Source organism: Vulpes lagopus, chromosome 1 (assembly GCF_018345385.1).
Source record: "Vulpes lagopus strain Blue_001 chromosome 1, ASM1834538v1, whole genome shotgun sequence".
Classification (NCBI taxonomy): Eukaryota; Metazoa; Chordata; class Mammalia; order Carnivora; family Canidae; genus Vulpes; species Vulpes lagopus.
Window position 1 is genome coordinate 63,232,492 of NC_054824.1, and position 21,055 is coordinate 63,253,546.

Below are 21,055 nucleotides of genomic sequence, written 5' to 3' on the forward strand. Positions count from 1 at the left end.
AGGTATGCTATTTTCATTGCCTTTACCATGTCATATTGGAATTCTCTATTTGTATGTCTGTATCAACCCCTAAAACTGATCATTTCAGGGACCCATACTTACTTTGTATTCTTAATTCCTAGTTACAGCCTCTGATACACATTGGGGTCTCATATATATGCATAGAGTTTAATAATAATAACAACAGTAGCTAAAATATACTGAGCACTAACCATGTGCCTGGCACTATTCAAAACACAGGGTATTAATTAATATTAATATTAATATTTTAACTCATTTAATTCTCACAGTAATTCTATGCAATTGGTATTGTTATTTTCCTCAATTAATTGAGGTTAGGTAACTTGCCCAAGATTGCCAACCAAAATAAGCATGATCTCTAAAGTTCCTTTTAGCTCTGATATTCCATTTTTTATTTCCGGTGCTTATCCCCAGTGCACAGAGATAAATGGCTCTTTCCACCTATTTTCCTCCCTTAATCTGATTCCACCTTTTGGATGAAGAGCTCCAGGTACATGAATAAAGAGAAGTGACGCCAGCATGTCCTTTTTCTGCTCCCTGGGTTTACCTTGGGGAGAAGGCAGCTGCAATTTGTCTGTGATCACTTGTGTTAGTACTGAGCCAGTATCTTTGTAACTACAGAACCGGGAGGTCCCATTGCAGCTCTTAGTAGAACAGATGGCAAAACGGTGGAAGGGGACAAAGTCCCCACCATGACAGCTCCCACAGCGGCAGGCCAAATCTTGGAGAAAATAGGCACATTCAAGGTGCAGGGCTATCTGCTGTGCCTTGGGCCACAGCTCCCAAGCAGCTTCCCGTATTAGTGGCACTCCAAATTCTAGCACCTCTGTTTGAGGTAGGGATAGTTCCTCTTGCAGACTGAGAGGAGAGTCAGCATCTGAAATATAGGAAAATCTCAGTGAGAGTCTCCCTCAAAGGCCTTTTATGCTATCAGTAGCAAACTCCCAAGCACATGCTGCAGTTTATAAGAAAATTTTATTTATAATTCTTCTGTATAAAGTATATTACACATCTGAGAATGACATTGACCATATATCTTATACAAAGTACCACAGAGAAAAAATGATCAGTGGTACAGAAGTACACTGAATAGAATTCTTAGATGTTCCTCCTAAATTAAGATTTTTTTTTACTACAAATTACTATAAATATCAAATCATCAGAAATTCTCTGTTCAAATATAAGGCCCAAACATATTTCAAAGTCAAAGGGAAATTATTTGTGAATTTATGTGCTTTGGGTAGTCTATGCTACAATTTTATTACGTGGAGAATTTGAGGTAGCAAGCTAATGTATATCTTGCTTTGTTCATGTGTGTTTCAATACCAGATGTGTTTATTTTTATTATAAATTTCTAAAAATTAGACATGGCTTATTCTTTTTTTTTCTTATTATTTTATACCTAGAAGCCAGTAAAGGGTTATTTTCCAACCAAAAATTAAGTTACAGATACTTAACACATGGGGTTAACAAGGACCTAAAATTCTAGGAATTAAAACAGTTCTGAAAAATACAGGTTATTCATTCACTATGGCTCCTTTGTGATTAAAAGAATCACTTTCCCCCATTTCTTAGCTATAGTTTTAGGAAACTGATGCCCGTGATAAAGGATATTGATGTTCTTTCTGAACACAGATATACCTACCCAAGGTTCTCTTCTCTGTTCAGGTAAGAACAAGAAAGCAGCTGTTCCTCACCTGACTTTTTCTTCTTCTCCTCTTTGATTTGTTCAATAATCTTGATCGAGGAAGGCACTATTATTGAGTCAGCAGGAAGCTCTTGACTCTTGTTGATCCAGCAGAGCACATGTATATCCACAAGAGCCCTCAACACCTGAAGTAGCTTATTTTTATTCCAACCAGGCAGGAGGTGTTGCAGCAGATCTATGTGGAAGGAGTGACCAATGACTGCAGCACACTTAACCAGCAGCTGCTCCGCTGGGCTCAATTGATCTAACTGGTTTACTGCTATTTCTGGGAAAAAAACAAAACAAAACAAAACAAAACAAAAAAACAAGAGCCCTGAACAAGCTTTCTACAAATATAGAATACATTGTGTTGATAATCGATTCATTTAAAAAAAAAAAAAAGGCTTTCAGGGTGCCTGGGTGGCTCAGTCACTTAAGCTTCTGACTCATGATTTCAGCTCAGGTCATGAGAAGAGAAGGTCATGGCATTGAGCCTTCTGCACTGAGCACCACGCTCAGCAGGGAGTCTGCTCAAGAGACTCTCTCTCCCCCTCTCCCTGTGCCCCTCCCATCCATGCACTGTCTCTCTCTCTCTCTCTCTCAAAAAAAAAAAAAAGTCTTGCTTTTGGTCCTCTCCTTTTCCATTCACCCTAACCTCTTAAAAGAGCCTTATCTCCAAGTCCTCATTTGTCCTCATTCTCCCATCATTGTTCAAGCAACAACCACTAGGTATTCACCACACCACTGAAACATCTCCAGTTTCTTCTCATTCTTATTCCAGTAACATATTAACTAGTAGTAGAATTATGTATATAAAGTACAGATACAATCATGCCAAGGCCCTTTTTATAACTTATGTGGCCCTTCCTAACCTAGCTTTGGCCTTTCCTTTAGACCAAGGCTTTGCTGAATGAGCTATTTGTTTTAGCTTACAAGTTAACCTTTTCCTTCCCTGTGGACAATATTGATCTTGGGTTAACTTTTCAGCTGTTCCCCAGGATCCTGATTAAATGAGAATGTCAGCTGAGTCACCACATGACATTTATTATGCTAGCAATTATCCCTGATGGGAAACTGAATTTGGACTAGGAAAACTGTGAATAAGCTAAAAATAACTGGTGGTAAGCCACAGTTCTGGGTTTCTTTCTGTGTAGTAATTCTTGTCATAGGTCATGTCCCTTGCAGAGCCTGAAATCTATGCCTATGGGGCTGTGATAAGAGACAGTAGCTTCTAGTTGAGACATGGGGCTTCTAAGCACCCACCCATCATGGTTTAATTCTGTCATACAAAAGATACCCCTTGTGGCTCCAGAGAATAGCAGTGGAAACTGTCATAAGGACCTCCACTAAAGAAAACCACCTTATGGTATATTTTCTGACCTGTATGCTGCCAAGTTAGTAAAACCAATGCCAAGTATGGCCTGTTGTAGTTGTAAGAGTGTGAACTGTCTAGATGGATTTACAGACACCAGAATGTTAGCTTATAATGGCTATATATAAGAGCTATTATATGTTATAATATAACATTATAAGCTAACATACATTGAATATTTATGATGTACTATGATTTATTTCATTTAATCCTCAACTAACCCCACACGATAGGTGCTATCATTATCCTCATTGAAGTGATGAGAAGACTAAGGATTAGATAAGTTTATTTAAGGTTTCACAGCCAGTACGTGAAAGAGCCAGTGGTACCCAGAGCCTTGGCCCTTAATTACCAAGGTGTTCTCTATTGCTGTTTCATATGCCTGTCTTATATTCTCAACAAGATCATGCTTGACTTGAAGGCAGGCTTAATCATCATAATATTCTAAAAGGGCTTAGTATGGAACCTAACCACCAAACATTTGAATAGAATATGAAAAACACTCCAACTTCCTCATTTCTAAAAAGAATATCCCCTATCTGATTATGCCTACTCAGTTCTGATGGTTTCTCCATTCTTTTTCTCATCAGTCATGATAAACTTACTTCACCCTCTTTTTATTTAACTCCTGCTATGTGTATAACACTGTCTCTTCACTAGCACCATAGATTTTCTTAAATCTCAGCCACATTATGTCCCCTGCTTAGTGCCTCTTCTAGCACAGGAATATGCATAAAGGGAAACTCGGGACCTAATTTTTTATTATATAACTAGAAAACTTCTCAGTCATTAGCCTCAGAGAACAAGGGGCTCACTTAAGTAAGACAATACTCAAGTAGCATTTACAGATCTCTTAAAGGCTCTTTGGGCAGTATGAGAATGTATTTCTAGAAGGCAGGCTTCTTTTTTAGAAGAAAATGGAACTAGCATGATAATGAGAGACCTATATTCATCACCAAATTACTAAGTGCAGTGACATCTGTAATTGGTTCATTTGAGGTTTTCAAGGGACTTGCCTTTTAATAATGGTGGGAGAAGCACTGTATCCAAGTTCACATCATCCTTGACTGTGCAGATATAAAGTTCATGGTCTTCTTCAGAGCCAGCAGGAAAAATACCATACATTGTAGATTTCATGGCATTGGCTATAGGGAAAGAAGACAATGACTGAGGAAAACACCATGCTCAGTGACTAGTTTTAAAGGCACAAAAATACAAGAATTTAGCCAAGAAACGAACAGGATAAAGAGAGCATATGTTTAAGGTGGCTTACCCCACTCATCCTGTCTGCTCACTAATGTTCTCTCAGAAACTAACATTTTTTTCTACCATATGGTATTCAACATTTACACTCTTCCCATTTACTTTCCAGTAGCCCTCCCTTCTATTATGTCACAGCCCTCACAGCCCTAGGATGCCTTTCCAGATTTACACATGCTTCTATCCTCCTCTCCCACCCTCCTCCCTTCTTCCACCCCTTATCCAAATCTTCAAGTCGTCCTTCTCATCAGTAATTAATATGCAATTCTCTCATGAACTCTTGTTTATAAATCCTCTTTTCCTATTCCTATCTCTTGGGCTGCTCAAAAAGGAACTATAAGATTTAATGACTCAATTAAGTTCTCTGAGGCAGGCTGGGAAGGCTTACTCTTGTTTTGAATGTTAGCAGGAAATAGGCACGTGCCTCATAAGGGTCAGGTGATGCCATATCAAAGGATGAACCCCAGCAGCTGAGAGGGTAGAACCCTGGAAGCTAAGCTTACCTGAGAGGTTCTCCCACTTGCTGTTCTCCTCCACCTTTTGGAGGTCATGAAAGAGCAAAATATCTTTAGAGAGAAGGTCCTGGCATAAGACTTCACAGTAGAGGGGATTTCCAAAGCACCTGTGGAGAAGGTAGCTGTAGGGAGGTAAGTAGGGGATTGCTGACTAAGATGCCCACTTGAAGAGAGCCAAGCATAAGGGTATTTCATACTGAGGATTATTTCTTCTTTTGTTAAAGTCAGCTCTTGATGATATTCTCTAACAGAGATAAGAAGCAACACAGAAATGTAAAAAAAAAAAAAAAAAGATTCTGATGGCTTGAAATGTATTTTAGCAGTAACTTTTCTTTTTAAACTATTTTGTTTCTATTGCTGTTAAGAAGAACTAACATCCCCTTACCAAAGAGCTCTAGAAAATGGCCTGACCACATATAATTGACACCTGAAGCAAACCATCCAAGTCTTGTCTAGTGAAAACCTGGGTCGCCCAGGAAGGTAGCACTTTACTGGTTTGCTAGGAGACGGTCTATCCTTAAATCTGGCCTTGGGCCTCATCATGGTTACTAAGGCCATTCTCTCCCCCAACTTGGGTAAGTGAGACCTGAGCCTTCTCACTTATATTATGGCACTGGCTCTGCCCTTAATGAAGTGCTCAGCTAGTCCTAGCCACTCACATCTGTAGCTCTTGGGGGATGCTCACCACCCCCAGTTCCCAACATGCCATTCTCAACAGTGAGGTCGCTGCCAACTTCAAAATGGGCACAAGGACAGCCTGAGAGCTCTGCAGGAAGTGCTGGGCACAGCCACACAGGGTGAAAGTAGGGGTCAATGTCATCACCATGATGATGGGCACAGTGGAGAGTAATGTTTCCAAAAACTCCCAGGAAGCTGTATCCATATATTGGGCTTCATCAATGAGGAAAATCAGTGGTGTTTCCCTCACTGCCTGAAAATAACAGCAAAGAAACAGTGATAACTTCTGATTAGAAATGAAGTCATCTGATTTTCAAATGTACCATGAATTTCCCAACAGATTAAAAAAATCTGGGGTTTTATATAGGATAAAATGTATCCTAAGTCCAGGTAATATCTTATTTTTTTAAGATTTTATTTATTTATTCATGAGGGACACAGAGAGAGGCAGAGACATAGGCAGAGGGAGAAGCAGGGTCCATGCAGGGAGTCTGATGCGGGACTCGATCCCGGGACTCCAGGACCACGCCCTGGGCCAAAGGCAGATGCCCAACCACTGACCATCCAGAGATCCCCATATCTTATTTTATAAATATAAAATATAGCCAGTATGTCTAATTTCTAAAGAAATGTACTGAGCTTCTTTGGACAAGAAAACACTCTAACTGAAAAACAAAATGAACATCAAAATATTCTCTGAACATAAAGCTTTCAAACATTTGATTTTGGCAAAGGCTTCAAACTGTATAGGAACTCATAATACTTTATATTAGTAATTTCCAAACCAAGCTGCACATCAGAATTATCTGAGTGCTTGTTAAAACTAGCAGTTATCAGACCTTATTCATGTAAACTTGAAAAAAATATACTCATTTTTATTCATACTCCCCACCCCCTGCTGCAGCAGGTAACCATTCTAAGGTGTTCCCCTAATCCTTTTGTTTGTATTGTGTTCTTTAAAAATGCACATTATAGTTAAGTAAAGTTTTTTATATAAATGCTACTGTATAGATCTCATGATTTCTTTTTATTCAAGATTATTTTTAAGAACACTCTGTGTTGCAATGTTTTCATCTATTCCCTTCTAAACTTCTGCATTATACTGCAGAGCATTGATGCCAACGTCTCCCTTGCCTCCACAAACACTGCAGTGGACAGACTACCTGGGACATAGGTCCAGGAGTGGAACTGCTAGGTCTAGAAAATGTATGTTATTAAAATTTGACTAATTACTTCTAGATTGCTTTCCAGAATGACTACATCAGTTTCTGCTTATAGATATTTTTGACTCTGTAATCTGGGTTAAGGCTTGAGTGTATTTGTAACAAATAGGAGGTAAAACAGCTATCAGCTTTCATTTAGAAGCCACTGTTTTAAAGTAAGTTACTAAAATTTCATTAAGAACCAAGGATCAGGGAAGAGCCAAGAACTTTTCTTGTTTGCTGTGCAATAGGATTGATTCAAGGTTAAAGATAGATACAATGAAGATATCACAGATAGACAGGCCCAAGTCAAGCTGTGCTATGAATAGGTTAAAATAAGCACAAACCATCTCCATATATTAAGAGTTAATGGTATGTAGCAAAAGTACTCACCTCCTGAAGCACTTGAAAAAAACATGCCTTAACCTTCTTTTGTCTGGTCAGGTCATCCATGTGCGAAACTTCGAAGGATAAGGGAAACTAACCAAGAAAATTATTCATATGTTAGCATTCACAATGACAATCTAATAAAAATATGCAGACTCTCTAAAGGGAACAGACAATGATTCTATTTGAGTTAGAATGGGTTTCTTCTATAGGACTGGACATAGGGTCGCAAATGCTGATCCAATATCCAATAAACAATTCAGAGTGACATGGAAAGTCCACTGGAGATTAGAGGAGGGAGAGAGAGAAAGAGAGAGACTGACCCTTTCCAAACCCAGACTCTGGCAAACACTTAAAGGGTCATGACTAAGAAGTAAAGTGACAGGTTGGATTTAGCAATGTTATTTTGGACAGCTCCAGTACCCCAGTTATTCCAAATACACCAGAATGAATGAGTGTATGAGACTTGTCAGAAAGAATCATGATGGGTATCTCCTAACATTGTGCTAGCAAGTTGCACAACTCACAGCAAGTGAGTGACATGGACCGGAGAGTCAAAGTAAGGCTATTCCTCTAGCACTTGGACAAGGGCGAGAGCTGCAGGCAAGGCCTGTTTTAAGACAGGGCGGAACTGAGGGATTGGAGAGATTTTCCTTTTCTCTATTTTCCATTAAATACCATGCCCTGCAGGCTTGGTAGATTAGGAGAAGTGATAGAGGAAGAATAAATGGCATTGTGGACCAGGGAATTCTTTCTTAGCCCTTCACTCTAGTAAACCTTAGACTGCTGGAAGCTTTTGAGATTCAGATGCTGATTCAGGTGACAAATTCCATGGCTAGGGTTAAAGAACAAAACATCACAACTGAGTTGAAAACACATGGATAAAATTGCTGGGAATGCTCGACTGGTCAGTAACACCTTGACAGATTTAGCACTCTCACATTTACACTATGATCTCTCACATTTACACTATGACCTATTTTATACCTTCTTTAAAATGTATGTACTAATCACATAAAATACTATAATCATTATTTCACAGGTGAAAAAAATGTAGGCTCAGGCAGAGTGATTTGTGCCATAACATTCAATTAGCAAGTGCTAGAGTCAGTCCTAGGATCTATTCTCCTCAACAAAGCGAAAGCCTGGGTTTTGGTGTCAAAGGGATTTCAGATCTCAACCCTGCCATTGCTAACTATGTATTTTTAGGTTATACATAAGATTAGAAAACAATACTGGGCCCTACTATCCACCAAAAATAATATTAGTAATCCAGTTCAGAAAGCCACGGCCTTCATTACCTTCACAAAGAAGAGGTCATTAAAAAGGCAGTGAAGGGTTTCCTCCACCATCCCATGGAGTTGTTTGTGTAGGCACTCTTGCCGGTAATAGGCTGGACATGTATCGATCTCAAAGAAGATAGCCATGAGAGTCTGGATGGCATAGAAGCACTGCTTGAAATCTGTTTCCTTCAGCTTCAGTGGTAACACCCTGGTGAATGTAACTGTGGTCACTGGGAATCCCTTGTCCCACAGAGAGCTTACTCACTCCACCAGCTCAAGGATGCTGAATGTAATGATACAAGAATCTCACCAACAAGGGAAAGGAGCCTCAAGAGAAGTAGACACTGAGCCAGGAAGCAGGAGTCTTTACCTGTGCTGTTCCTTATGGGCCAGGAAGTTTATTTCAGCTAACAGCTGACTTTTTCCACAGCCTTTTCCACCTTCATACAAAACTGCTTGTCCCTTCTTCTGGTGCAAACATTCCTGCCATGCCATTTGGAAGGCTTCCAGTTCTTTCTCCCGATCTGTAGAGAGATAGGGAGCACCTAATACTCCTGTGCTTTTTTAGTAGACACTCTGTTTATTTTGCAAAGATAATTCTCAGAAGGATTTTTTCCCCTAAAATCCTGGGCAGAATCCCATTCTTTGATGAGGTTTCACATCTCTGCATAAAATAAACTCTGGACTATATAGAAATGTGTGCTGGGTTTGGTGGTTTGCTCTGGAGCCTAAGTAATAACATAAAGTCATGGGAGCTACTGTATCTCCTTATATTTTTGTAAACATTTCTATTATAACAATTTAGTCTTCAAAGTCAGTCATTGCTATTTAAAGATAATAGACTAATAGATATAAATGAAGATAAATATAAAGATAGGGAATATGCAGTGTGGGTGGTAACAGTCTTGGTGCTTTCTTTGCTGTCTCATGATGAGGAATTCTCCTCTGAGATGATCCATAACAAGCTGAGAAAGACCTCAATAGCTGAATTCTGGCTTACAAAGATTCTTACTAAATGTTGGTACTTCTCAGGCAAAGTGGGAAGACTCCACCGAAGTGTAAACATTCAACAAGGAGAATAAATAGCAAGGCCTCTAACATAAATTCAGTAAGAGGGCTGCTCTCTGTTCTTTTTTTTCCTCTGTTCTTTTAATATAGGCTTAGAAGCATTTAGTCTTGCATTAAAAAAAATAATTTAATCACCTATAGCTGAAAAAATATGATTTAAAGTAGAAAAGAAAACTCACCTAACAAAGGGTGATTTTTATTTCTCTCTCTGGCCAAATGTCTCTTCCCAAACATTCTGAGAAAAAGGACAATGTGTCTATTAACAGACTGCAATAGATAGAATGTATATCTCTAAATAGCTAGAGAGCAATTGTCCTCATCAGCAAGTACTTTCAGAAAACTGAAAAGGTCCAGAGTTCTCTATAAAAGAGTTTTTAAAAATTAAAAATCTTTATGAGGAGGAAGGGGAGAAATATTGATTGTTCCAGGCTCAGAGAACTAAATAAATTGTGAAATAAAAAAGAAAAAAAGAACAGCCAGATTCATGACTTACTGAATTCTCTTCCTGTTGGACAGCAAGAAGTTCACTAAGGAACTAGCTCAGAGCTAAACAGAAAAGCTAAAGATCTCAGACACTAAACCCTCCTCTTATGTCTCTTAATCCGACAGGCCAGGACTAGAAGCATCTTTCTTTCTAGTTTCATATAGTCAAACACTGATTATTCCTAGACCCTGATTCTATAAAAGAGATGGGAATAAATTATCACACAATGACACTCACATACATCTTCTATGGCCAAGGTATTCATACATCTTCCCTGGGTTGGAGATATTCTTCATCATTTTCTGTGGGAGTTTCTTGAAGTTGTAAGCAGGTAGCATGGATCTTAGATATGTTACCTCATCACAGGACACCAAACCTGGATAAGCAGTTATCATTCTGGCCACAAGGCTCACCTTTGGACCAATAACTATGTCAGAGAGACAGTAAAGAAAAGGATGGAAAGTTTTTGAACCATCTCTTCCACTTTCACCCCAAAGTCACAGAGCCAACAGTCCAATGTCCTATTCTACCTGTATATTCATGTCTTGCCACTGCCCCAATCATGCCACAGAATACTGGTCCATTTGTGATACTGATGGAAACAAGCCTGGGGATTGGAAAAGCAACAGTTAGTAAATATAGTCAGACATGTCAAAGTGAGGCACTAGATCTGTCAGTCCTCAGATCTAGACATCTAGCTTTGGGGCTCAGAACAGAAAAGGCCAGAGACTGCTGTCTACATTGCATGGTATGCATAAAGTTATAAAGGAACAAAACAGTTCCTGTATGCATGGAGTTTTAGCTGGGGAGGTATTATCAGCAGAAAGACTAAATAAAAATACCTTATATCTGTTAGATAATTTGTATATATTTTCTGAAGTATTTTCAAACTGATTATTTCATCTGACCCTTTGAGGTACAATTCACAACAAATATGTGAGGTATGTAGGGTAAATATTTTAACCCCATTTGACAAACAAAACAAAAACCCACAAGTGAAGGAGCTAATTAATTTTCCCAGAGTTATACAGCAAAAATCAATAGAAGAGTCAGAATGAGAATCTAGACCTCCTGATTCCTAGACCAATGTTATTTCCACTATACCATGCTGCCTCAGATAAAATCCCAAAACAAAAAGTAGATCAACAGTTATCAATACAGGGTTAACAGATCAAATAATGCTAGAATGTCAGAGTAAAGGAATAATCAGAAGTTCAGGCTTTTGATGGAAGCCTTCATTAAGCAAATGAGCCTTTGGAATACATTTTAAAAATGAGTGATTTTCCTTTAAAAATTTACTTATTTATTCATGAGACACGCAGAGAGGCAGAGACACAGGCAGAGTGAGAAACAGGCTCCCTGCGGGGAGCCCGATGTGGGACTTGATCCCAGGACCCCAGGATCACACCCTGAGCTGAATGCAGATGTTCAACCACTGAGCAACCCAGGCATCCCAAAAATGAGTAATTTTTTTCATTCATTCATTTGTGCATAGGTTCATTCATTTAACAAGCACTGAGAAGTATGTACAGTACCAAGTACTGAGATAGGTGTTTGAAATATCTTGCTCTGGAGAAGTTCAGTCTTGGGGAGGGAAGGGCGGTAGAAATTGAGAGAGATGAAGACACATATTTATAAGTCAGCAAGACAAATACTACATATTAGAGATCAATACAGCAAATTAACAGAACAAAGAGAATGGACGAACTAACTCATATGAGAGAGTTAGAAAAACCACTCAGAAAGGAGAGGACGTATGATTGGACTTTGCAAGCTGAAGTACTGCCAAAGCAGGGCAACAGCATTCCATCCAGAGGTAAAAGGCAGAGACTCTGAAAAGCCTGCTGTGTTTGTGCAAATTAAGCAGTTCAGGATGCCTACAGCACAGATGGTGTTTGCAGTAGGGAGAAGTGGTTCTACCTAGGCTAGGGATGGGAAAGTGTGAGAAATATGAATTATTTGAAAAGGGGGCATACCCTGTTCCAGGTGAAGCAAAGGTTCAAAAGTGGCAAATTCATACATAATAGGGAATAATCAGATTTACTTGATGTGAAAATTTCCTGTGACAGATAAGTTCTGTGGCTGGAGAAAGAGGGTACAATGAGGCATAAATTAGTTTCAAGTTAAATCTACAAATAAACCATTTTCAGGTTGTCACAGAAAGCATAAAAAGTGCAACAATACTAACTACTGTCTCCTACACGATCAGAATTCTCCTGCTTTCCTCTACTGACAGGATGGAGAGCCTTTACCTGGGCCCATTGTTCAGGGTGAATAAAGAGACACCCAAGACCTGAACCAGGCAGTTGGTTCTGCTGCCACACCAAAAATAAAATTAAACATCTTTGGATGTTTCCCCATGCTTCCTTTGTCTAAAATGCCCTCTCTTGCTTTCTCCAACTATTGAACTCCTTTCTTTCTCAACCTGGTTCAAACGTTGTCTTTATGGTCAAGACTCCTCTGTGACCTCTGGGGAGAATGAACAGAAATAGCATTTTGCTGCAGCTCCTATCAAGTTTTATTCCTGCATTTAAATTTCTTGGTATTAAAGGTAGTTGTTTACTAAGTGCAAGAGGCAGTGTCTTATTTCTCTTTACATGCATTGTACCTGGCATAGTGCCTGGCTCATAGTGGTGTTTAATGAATGCTTGTTGAGTGGGTGCATTCATGCATGTGATAAACTCAGCCACTAATAGGGCTATGAGAAGGGAAACAAACTGTACTTTTCTCACTTGATCATTTATTTCTTTCTATTGGACTTTTTTAAAAAAAGATTTTGTTTATTTATTAGAGATGGAGAGAGAGAGAGAGTGCGGCAGAGACACAGACAGAGGGAGAAGCAGGCTCCATGCAGGGATCCCAACGTGGGACTCGATCCTGGGTCTTCAGGATCAGGCCTTGGGTGGAAAGTGGCGCTAAACCACTAAGCCACCAGGCTGCCCTCTATTGAACTTTTGAATTCCCCCTTGCTACTCCTGGAAGTCCGTGTTTCTTCCTTTTTTTTTTTTTTTCTTCTTCCTTTTTTTTAAAGAGATGTTCTTCACTGATGAAAAATACATTCTTTATTCAACATATGTAAATATACCTAAGGTATTTCTGGTGCTGAAGAACTATAATGATGAGATTCTGAGACTACACTACATGAGTCTCAAGAATATTCTAGGAAAACAGTCACAAACTAGAAAAGCCTGATCAATCATAAGACTCAGAGAATAATTTTTTTATGTAAATGAACTGAAAACTGAAGGTATATCCTAGACTAGAAACAGGAATTTAGAAGATGACCCAAGGAGAAAAGGATCATTGAGAAAAGAGATATGGAATGTTGTTCTGGATCTGGACGAGGCTGATGTGATGCAGAGGCCTAAGCTGTAGTCCCAGCTACTGATGGCACACAGTAGCTCTGAGGCTATGTCTGTCTCTACACTTGGATTATGGATAAAGAAGGCAAGTTTTAGCACCTGGTTAGTGCAGCATTTTCCAATATATGCTCCTGAGAACATTCATTCTTCTGGATGTCTTTAGGTCTTTCTGGAGAAAAGTGTTTGGTGATCAAGTAAATTTAGGAAATGTTGATTAAAATGTTGATGAAACAAATTTTTTTATTATATGACTACTTAGAACCTTTGATATTAATGTATATTGTTAACCTCCAAGAAGGAAATATAGTTTGTATCACTTTCCAAATATATTTGGCCATGAGAATCTTCTTTTCATGATTTATTAAGGAACCAAACACATGCTTTGGGAAAATTACTTAATTAATAATTCTCTTCAAGGAAAAAAAAAATTGACCTGGAAACTAGCGTTCAGGCTCTGACATTATCAAGCTGTGTGGCTTACCAACAAAACCTCTAGATCTTAGTTTCTAGAAGAAGGTCAGATTTAAAAAAAAAAAAAAAAAGGAGGAGGAGGAGGTCAGATTAGATGAACTCTAAGATTCTATCTAGCTCTTAAAATCTACTATATTCTAAAATAACTAAGACTGAAAGCACTAAACTACGGTCTAAGAAATGACCATCTCATTCATGAGTAAAGGCCAAAGGCAGGGCTCTTGAAGGCCATAGGCCAATGTAAAATTCAAGAGCAGAAGAGGCCAGCACTGGAAAGGATGCCCCAACACACCCATACCAGAGAGAGAAGTGGGAAGTGGGCTGAAGGAGCATCTGCAGATTCCATCAAGTTTAAAAGAAGTGCCGACATACATCTACCTTGGACTGAGAGTTTGATTATCTATGAAGCATCTGAAGCATCTTTTTTATCTGTAAAATAAAAAGTTGGATCAGATCATTTCTAAGTTCCTTTTCAGTATTAATATTCTATAAAAATATTATAGATATTACAATGCCTCTACAATAATATTACATTAGTAATATAGGCTATCTCTTTTGGAGAGTATTTGTATTTTATAAGAGGCAGCTGTGAAGTAATGAAAATGACACAGGATTTGAGGATAGAAGGTCTGGGTTTCATTATCAACTCTTTTGTATGCTACAAACTCCTCCTCTGTGGCTTTAGTTTCCTCATGTGTAAAGGAGGGATAAAAACATTCACACTGGTAACATACACAAAGTATCCTATAAATGTTAAGTGCTACATACTTTTTTTTCATACTGAATAAGTATGGCAAACAAATCTTTGACTTGATGCTAACATTAAAAATAACTTTTCAAGTGTGCCTGGGTGGCTCAGTCAGTTGATCCCAGGGTCATGAGATCAAGTCCCACATCAGACTCCCTGCTCAGTGGGGAGTCTGCTTCTCCCTCTCCCCCAGCTTGTGCTCTCTTACTCTCTCAAATAAATAAAATCTTGGGGAAAAAAAAACTTTTCAAATCTAATGTATACACCTTCTTCAGGGCTTTCTAGTGAAAAAAAAAAAAGTCATCTGAAAAATTCTAACCCACATTACTAGAATGTGACTAGTGGGAACATGGAATTTTCTATACCTTCATTAAGACAAGGCTTTTGTAGAGGTGGGAGGGTGGGGTAGATATGGAGGAAGGAGATCAGTGAGAATTCCAGAAAAATCAAGGGACTAGGAAAGACTAAGACTGAAAGGCAAGGAGAACATTAACCAGTGGTGGTCCATTCCTATCTTAGTAAAGCCACACAACTTCTCTTCCCACACCTTCCCTCCTGTATACAGGCAACCTTTGTTCTACATTTCCACAACATATAGATACATTGTTTGTATTATACTTATTTTCACATTTGCTTGTTCCTTTAGGGTGTTCTTAAATCTTGTTATGTGTATTTGGTTCCTCCCTCTTCCACCAATTAGACGGAAGCTTATCTTCATTTTCCCTAGGTATCTAGTATATAATTCTGTACCTAATGATTTCTTAATAGAGCTTGTTTTCTGACTTCCCTTAGCATGTTTCCTTCCCTTTAGGCAGATTCTGGACACTCTCAACCCCAGTAACTTGTTACTGCCATCTACCCTGCCTGAAGAGCCCCTTGGGGCCTGAGAAGCTCCACTCTGCCCCACCTTCCTCCTCACTTGGTCTCAGCAAGATTCTCCCAGCAGAAGCTGAAGATGCTGAAGGAGCTCTCCAGGGCATATGCACACTCATCTGGTTTCTTATCCCCAGGAAGGCCAAAAACACAGAGGAACATGCAACCCTGGGACAGATGACAAAGAAGGAAAAGAGAAGTTTACATGGGGAAAGAATATGCTTGCCTCAACTGGACCAACTCCCCTGAATGCAGCCAGAGCCTTTCCCCACTCGTTTTCTGTTAGGAATGTTAAATTCTACAGGATTCATGAAATGGACACTCTGGGCCATATCAACACGGAGATTTAAGAAAAAAAAAAAAGAAAATCTTAATTTAACTCTTTAAGGAACTGAAATTTCAAACACAAGAAAAACTGATGTCAAGAACTTTTCAAAAATTCCATTTCTAGTATATGCCTTAAGTCTATCTGCCCACATTTTATTCACCCACAATGTCATGTATTATGATACTACTCTTTTTCAAGCTCCTCAATTATCAGAAACATCTGATTTACTTTACTAATAGAGCCAGACAATTATTCTTTTGCTCTACCAAAGATTTTCAACAAGAATTAAATGAAAAAAGGACATGGAGAATAATCCTCAGTTACCTTGAAAATTAAATTAACTAGAACATCCCATTCTTTAACTATTATTAGTTGAACTTTCAGTGTCATACAGCTTGTCACAAAATAAATAGCAGGGAATCTGACTTACACATGTGTTATGTGAAATACAAGACTATTATTCTTCACTCACCTTTAACACTGATGGGTCAAGTTTCCTTGTACTTACTTTCTCAAACATAAAGATCCGGCTTAGCTGGCCACCCCCTTTCTCTATGACTGTGGAGATGTACAGGGCAGCCTCCTGGATAAGATGACACAAATGCAACATCCATGCTGTCTTGTGGAACTCTAGGCTGACCAAAACCATAGTCACAGTACGGAATTCAGATATATACTCCATAGGCTGCCCTTCATCAATCTACAAAAAACACAGTCAGTTATCTTGCCTGTATCTTCAACATTCAATATCATGTTTAGCCATTTAAATTCTGTATTCCATGGTGAGTATGACAAAATAACTTACAGATGTCAGACTAAAAACCTACAATTCAGGTTTGAAAAGTATAGAAGATATACAAACCAGTGCACTTGGAATTAAAACTGTTTGACTTTCAACCTAATTCACTGATGAAATTTGCCAGGCTTTTAGGTTTTCTCTTTATAAGTTAGATATGTTCATTCTATTAGTCATTATATCACTTACTAAAGGATTCATATAAATTCATATATACATAATAGATCAACACATATTTACCAAACATATACTCTCTTCCCTGTTTATAATGTACCAGCTTCTTGAGGGACAGATTGAAAAAACAATATAGCTTCCACTTGCAAGAACTGAGAAATCTGAGGTTATGATATGTTATCACAGTAATTGGTACAAATGGGGAAACCTGCTGGCATTACAATGGAGAGCAGGAGATGAACTCGATCAGTATGAAAAGGTGATCACATATAAATGTACACCTGTCAACATAAACATACACACAGTCTACACGGTGACTCAATAATTAGGAATAACCTTCTTCAAAAGGTTTTTCATTATGTGCTTCCTCAGGGTTTGTTCAAGCGCAAAGTCTGGATCCAACTCCAGGGCAGTTCTTAGAGTATCTGAGAAAAGGAAAACAAACAAAATGTCTTCAGTCATGTGGAAAATTTATCTTTGAAATTTTGGGCTTAGGTAGAAAGGACCAAGTAACTTACCAGCACTTGTCCGGTAATGTGGCAGGTAATCAAGGCACTTGTCAAAATGCTCATCAAAATCAAATGGGTCAATGATCCGCATATCTCTTAACTATAGAAAGGAAACTGCTCAATTGTGTACCCACCCACCAACCGGTTTACTGTTGGTCCCTTAACAGAGGGGCTGAGGATGCCATTTCCCTTGTTATCATTTATCTTTCCAGCCTCATTGTTCTGCCTCGTCTAACTTCCTGGGAGAATATCCCCCACCTCCCTCCAAAATAGAGTTCCAATAGTTGTTGGTTTGGTCAAGCCATATACAACCACCACCAGAACACTGCCTGTGTAGTAGGAAGGCCTTTTTAGGACATGTGATGGGTAGGACTAGCCTCCTACCTTCACAGCTTCATCCTCCTTCATGATTTCCACTTCAAACATGTACTGCTCACAGAGCTTCCAGCAGTTCCAGGACAAGACAATCTCATTTGCCTGAGCTAAACGCTGAGCTAACTGGACATCATCTACATCCCGCCCAATCACCAAGAGGTACTGTCGCTCCTCATCTCCAACAATAACCTGAGAAATTCGACCGGCAGATAGACCTATCCAGAAAAAAGGGAGACAAGTGGTGAATAACCAAACTCAAATGGAAAACTATGCAAAGGGTGGGGTCTGGAATCCTCACACTGCTTTATGCATCAAGCCAATCTTATTATTGCAAAAATATTAGGTGAGCCTAATTTCTTAGATTTTCTTCTGTCTTACGCATACCCAGAGACATTCAAACAAGACTGGGGTTGTATGGGGGTTAGAAGCAAGAGATCCTGGGCTTCTAAGATTCCTCTCTTTAAACTGTTCTTCTAATAAACAGCTAGGTCTTGATGACAGAGACCAAATGGTTATATTCAGAAACTCCTGCCACAGTGACTATACCACCTCCTCAATGTATAATCAAGGCTAAGTGAGTAGACAATATTTTACCCGACTTGGGCTTTGCCATACACTTTTATTCTATCTCCTATTTTTCTTACCCCGAGGCATTTCTAACTGATTTCCTTGCCAGGGGAAAAAGGACTATATCCAAATAAAGTCTGTCCTTAATTAAGTTACCCAATCTAAGCTAAAAACAAAGGGAAGATAGTTTTAAAAGAATGGCAGAGATATATACTTTTCGACAACATGGCTTAACAGATAGTCAATTTACCATAATTCCCATAACAATGAAGAAACTAGAAAAAACACAAAGTAACAGTTTTAAAGATATTGGACATCAGGTAATGAAGGACAGTGTTATCTGAGAGATGGGAAACAAACGAGGTCAACCCTCTGATACCCTAGCTTACTGCATAGAAGAGTTTCCAGGACATCTGGGAGAGGGGAAACTCAGGTATAGCCCAGAGGACCTCTCAAGTTGGGGAAACAGAGCTAGAATCTGAGGAGGTCAAGGTAGCTACAGTTCACAGGGCATTGTGGGTATTGGAGAGAAGTATACAGAGAGATAATTCTAGAGATCTGTACCAGGATCCCCTACAAGTCTTTATCTGAGTACTAAGTACTAATAAGTACATCGTGAGGAAACTATCTGAAACCAGGGAAAGAACCACCTGAAAAGATTAGAACAATCCCAAATATCACACAGGGCTGGCAATAGTTCCTATTCCCACTAGCCAGAGTGTCAAACTTTATCATTCACAGGATATTAGGTACAGTATGCAGAAGTTTGCCTCAGGAATAGAGCAACACCAGCTCTAGACTAAACACTACTGTGGTCCCATCCAACAAAGTTTAAAAACAAAACCTGAAAAATCAAGCTAACTGCATCCCAGAACTATGCTCAAAAATACTTATATAGAAATATATTTAAAAATCCAGCATCCAACAAGGTTAAATTCACAATGTATGACACCCACTCAAAATAACCAGTTATGCAAAGAAAAATATGATCCACAATGAAGAGAAAAATCAATCCCAACTCAGAATAGTACAGATGACACAATTAGTAAATAAAAAAACATTAAAAGTTATAATTACAATCAAGAACTTAGAAAAATGACTGAACAAGTAGAGACATTGAAAAATGTCTGTACACCTGAAAACTCAGCAATAGAAACTATCCAAAATGAAACACAGGGAGAAAAAAAAAACAATGAACACAGGATCAGTGTAGGACAATTTCAAGAAGCCTAATATGTAATTGGACAGAGGAGGAGGAGGAAGAGAGAAAAAATTACTTGGAAAAATAATGGAAGAACATTTTCTAAATTTAATAAAACCCAAACCCCTATAGATCCAGAATCTCAATGAGCTGCAAGCACAAGAAAAATGAAGAAAACTAGACCAAGGGACATCATAATCAGAGTACCCCAAACCAGTGATAAATTAAAAAAAAACAAACAATAAGAGCAATCAGGATGGGGAAAAGACACATATAAAGAAACAAAGATAAAGATGAAAGTAGATTTCTTGTTGGAAATGCTCAAGCTAGAAGACAATGGAACAACTTTAATGGAAGAGAAAAAATCCCCATCAACCTAGAATTCTATACCCGGTGAAAATACCTTTCAAAAAATGGGTGAAATATTTTTTCAGACTTACAAGAACTTAACTAACACATGTCCAGCAAATCCACACTATAAGAAATATTAAAAGGAGTTCTTCCAACGGACAATTATAAGTGCTAACAAGGACATGGACAAATTGGAACCCTCAAAACATTGCTGGTGGAATGTAAAATGGTACAGCCACTTTGGAAAAAAAGATTAGTGATTCCTTAAAAACTTAGACATGTATCTATCATATGACATAGCCCTTTCATTTTCAGTATTTACCCAAAATAATAAATGCCTATGATTATTCAAAGACTTATACACAAATGTTCATAGAGCTTTATTTGTAATAGACAAAAACTGACCACCCACTTGTCCATCAAAAAGTGAACAGATAAACAAACTGTGGCTATATCCATAGAATAGAATCCATAGAATACTTTTTACTGCTAATTACTTTTAGCAGTAAAAAGTAATTAACTATTGATACATGCTACAATATTCTTTAAAAATGAAAAATAATCTCTAAAGACAGAAGATTAGAGACTTCTTGAGGATAGAGAGGGGAGTAGAAAGAGAGATTATAAAAGGGTATATGTAAACTTCAGTGAGTGATGGATATATACATTATCAAACTGTAGTGATGGTTTCAAAAGTATACAAATATGTTATGTAGGGTATCAATTATGAATTATCTATCAATAAAGCAAAAAACAACAACAAAGATACTGGGACAGAAGAGATGCCATATAATTCAGAATATAATTCTTCAGGCTGTTCCTCAAAATATAAGTGAATAGTCAAAGTCAACTTTTGCTCTTCATTCAGAAACCTCTTGATGTTTCTGGGCTTCTGTGAAGGAGCTTTGTGTATAGAATTTCTCCTCTAATCCTGATTCTGTCACTGGTGAAATTTTTGTCTGTGTGTAGCTTTTATATCTTTATTGTATTGTATTACATTTTTGATTATGTAATATAAAAACATGGTTCAAAAATAAAACTATATAAAGAATACACATTAAAAATTCTTGATTCTGACTTGTGGGGAAGATGGTGCAATAAGAGGACCCTACACTCATCCTTTCCCACAGACACAACTAAATAACACTTGCATCAGAGCAAAAACCCAGAAAAGGACCCCAAGATTGGCCCAAAAAACTCCATGCCATATAGAGAAGAGGCCACATTGGAGAGGGTAGAAAGGGGGAGGATGCAGTGGGAACCTAAACCCCATGGGTGTGACCACTGGAGGGAAGAAACCATAGGCAAGAAGAGTGGCAAGAAACATACTGGGGGAGCTTAAA

The 21,055-nt window shown here is 38.4% G+C and overlaps 1 protein-coding gene across 12 annotated transcripts in view; it reads right to left on the bottom strand.

Moving 5' to 3' along the window:
* Positions 1–21,055, bottom strand: part of LOC121474318 (adenylate cyclase type 10-like) — a 41,471-nt gene that overhangs the window by 13,202 nt on the left and 7,214 nt on the right. For 6 of the 12 annotated variants that reach the window (XR_005983379.1, XR_005983354.1, XM_041727264.1 and 3 more), the window contains exons 2-17: positions 17,603–17,808; positions 17,228–17,318; positions 17,046–17,134; positions 16,248–16,439; positions 15,458–15,579; positions 10,488–10,564; positions 10,195–10,384; positions 9,653–9,708; positions 8,776–8,929; positions 8,424–8,613; positions 7,129–7,215; positions 5,515–5,786; positions 4,844–4,977; positions 4,097–4,225; positions 1,719–1,994; positions 569–898 (exon numbers count right to left, since the gene is read on the bottom strand). Coding sequence is in view for 10 of the 12 variants with exons in the window: in XM_041727264.1 (XP_041583198.1) it covers positions 569–898; positions 1,719–1,994; positions 4,097–4,225; positions 4,844–4,977; positions 5,515–5,786; positions 7,129–7,215; positions 8,424–8,613; positions 8,776–8,929; positions 9,653–9,708; positions 10,195–10,384; positions 10,488–10,564; positions 15,458–15,579; positions 16,248–16,439; positions 17,046–17,134; positions 17,228–17,318; positions 17,603–17,808 (2,595 nt within the window). In the remaining 2 variants the exon portion in view is untranslated. The other 6 variants (XM_041727265.1, XM_041727272.1, XM_041727273.1 and 3 more) reach the window with 6 other exon arrangements.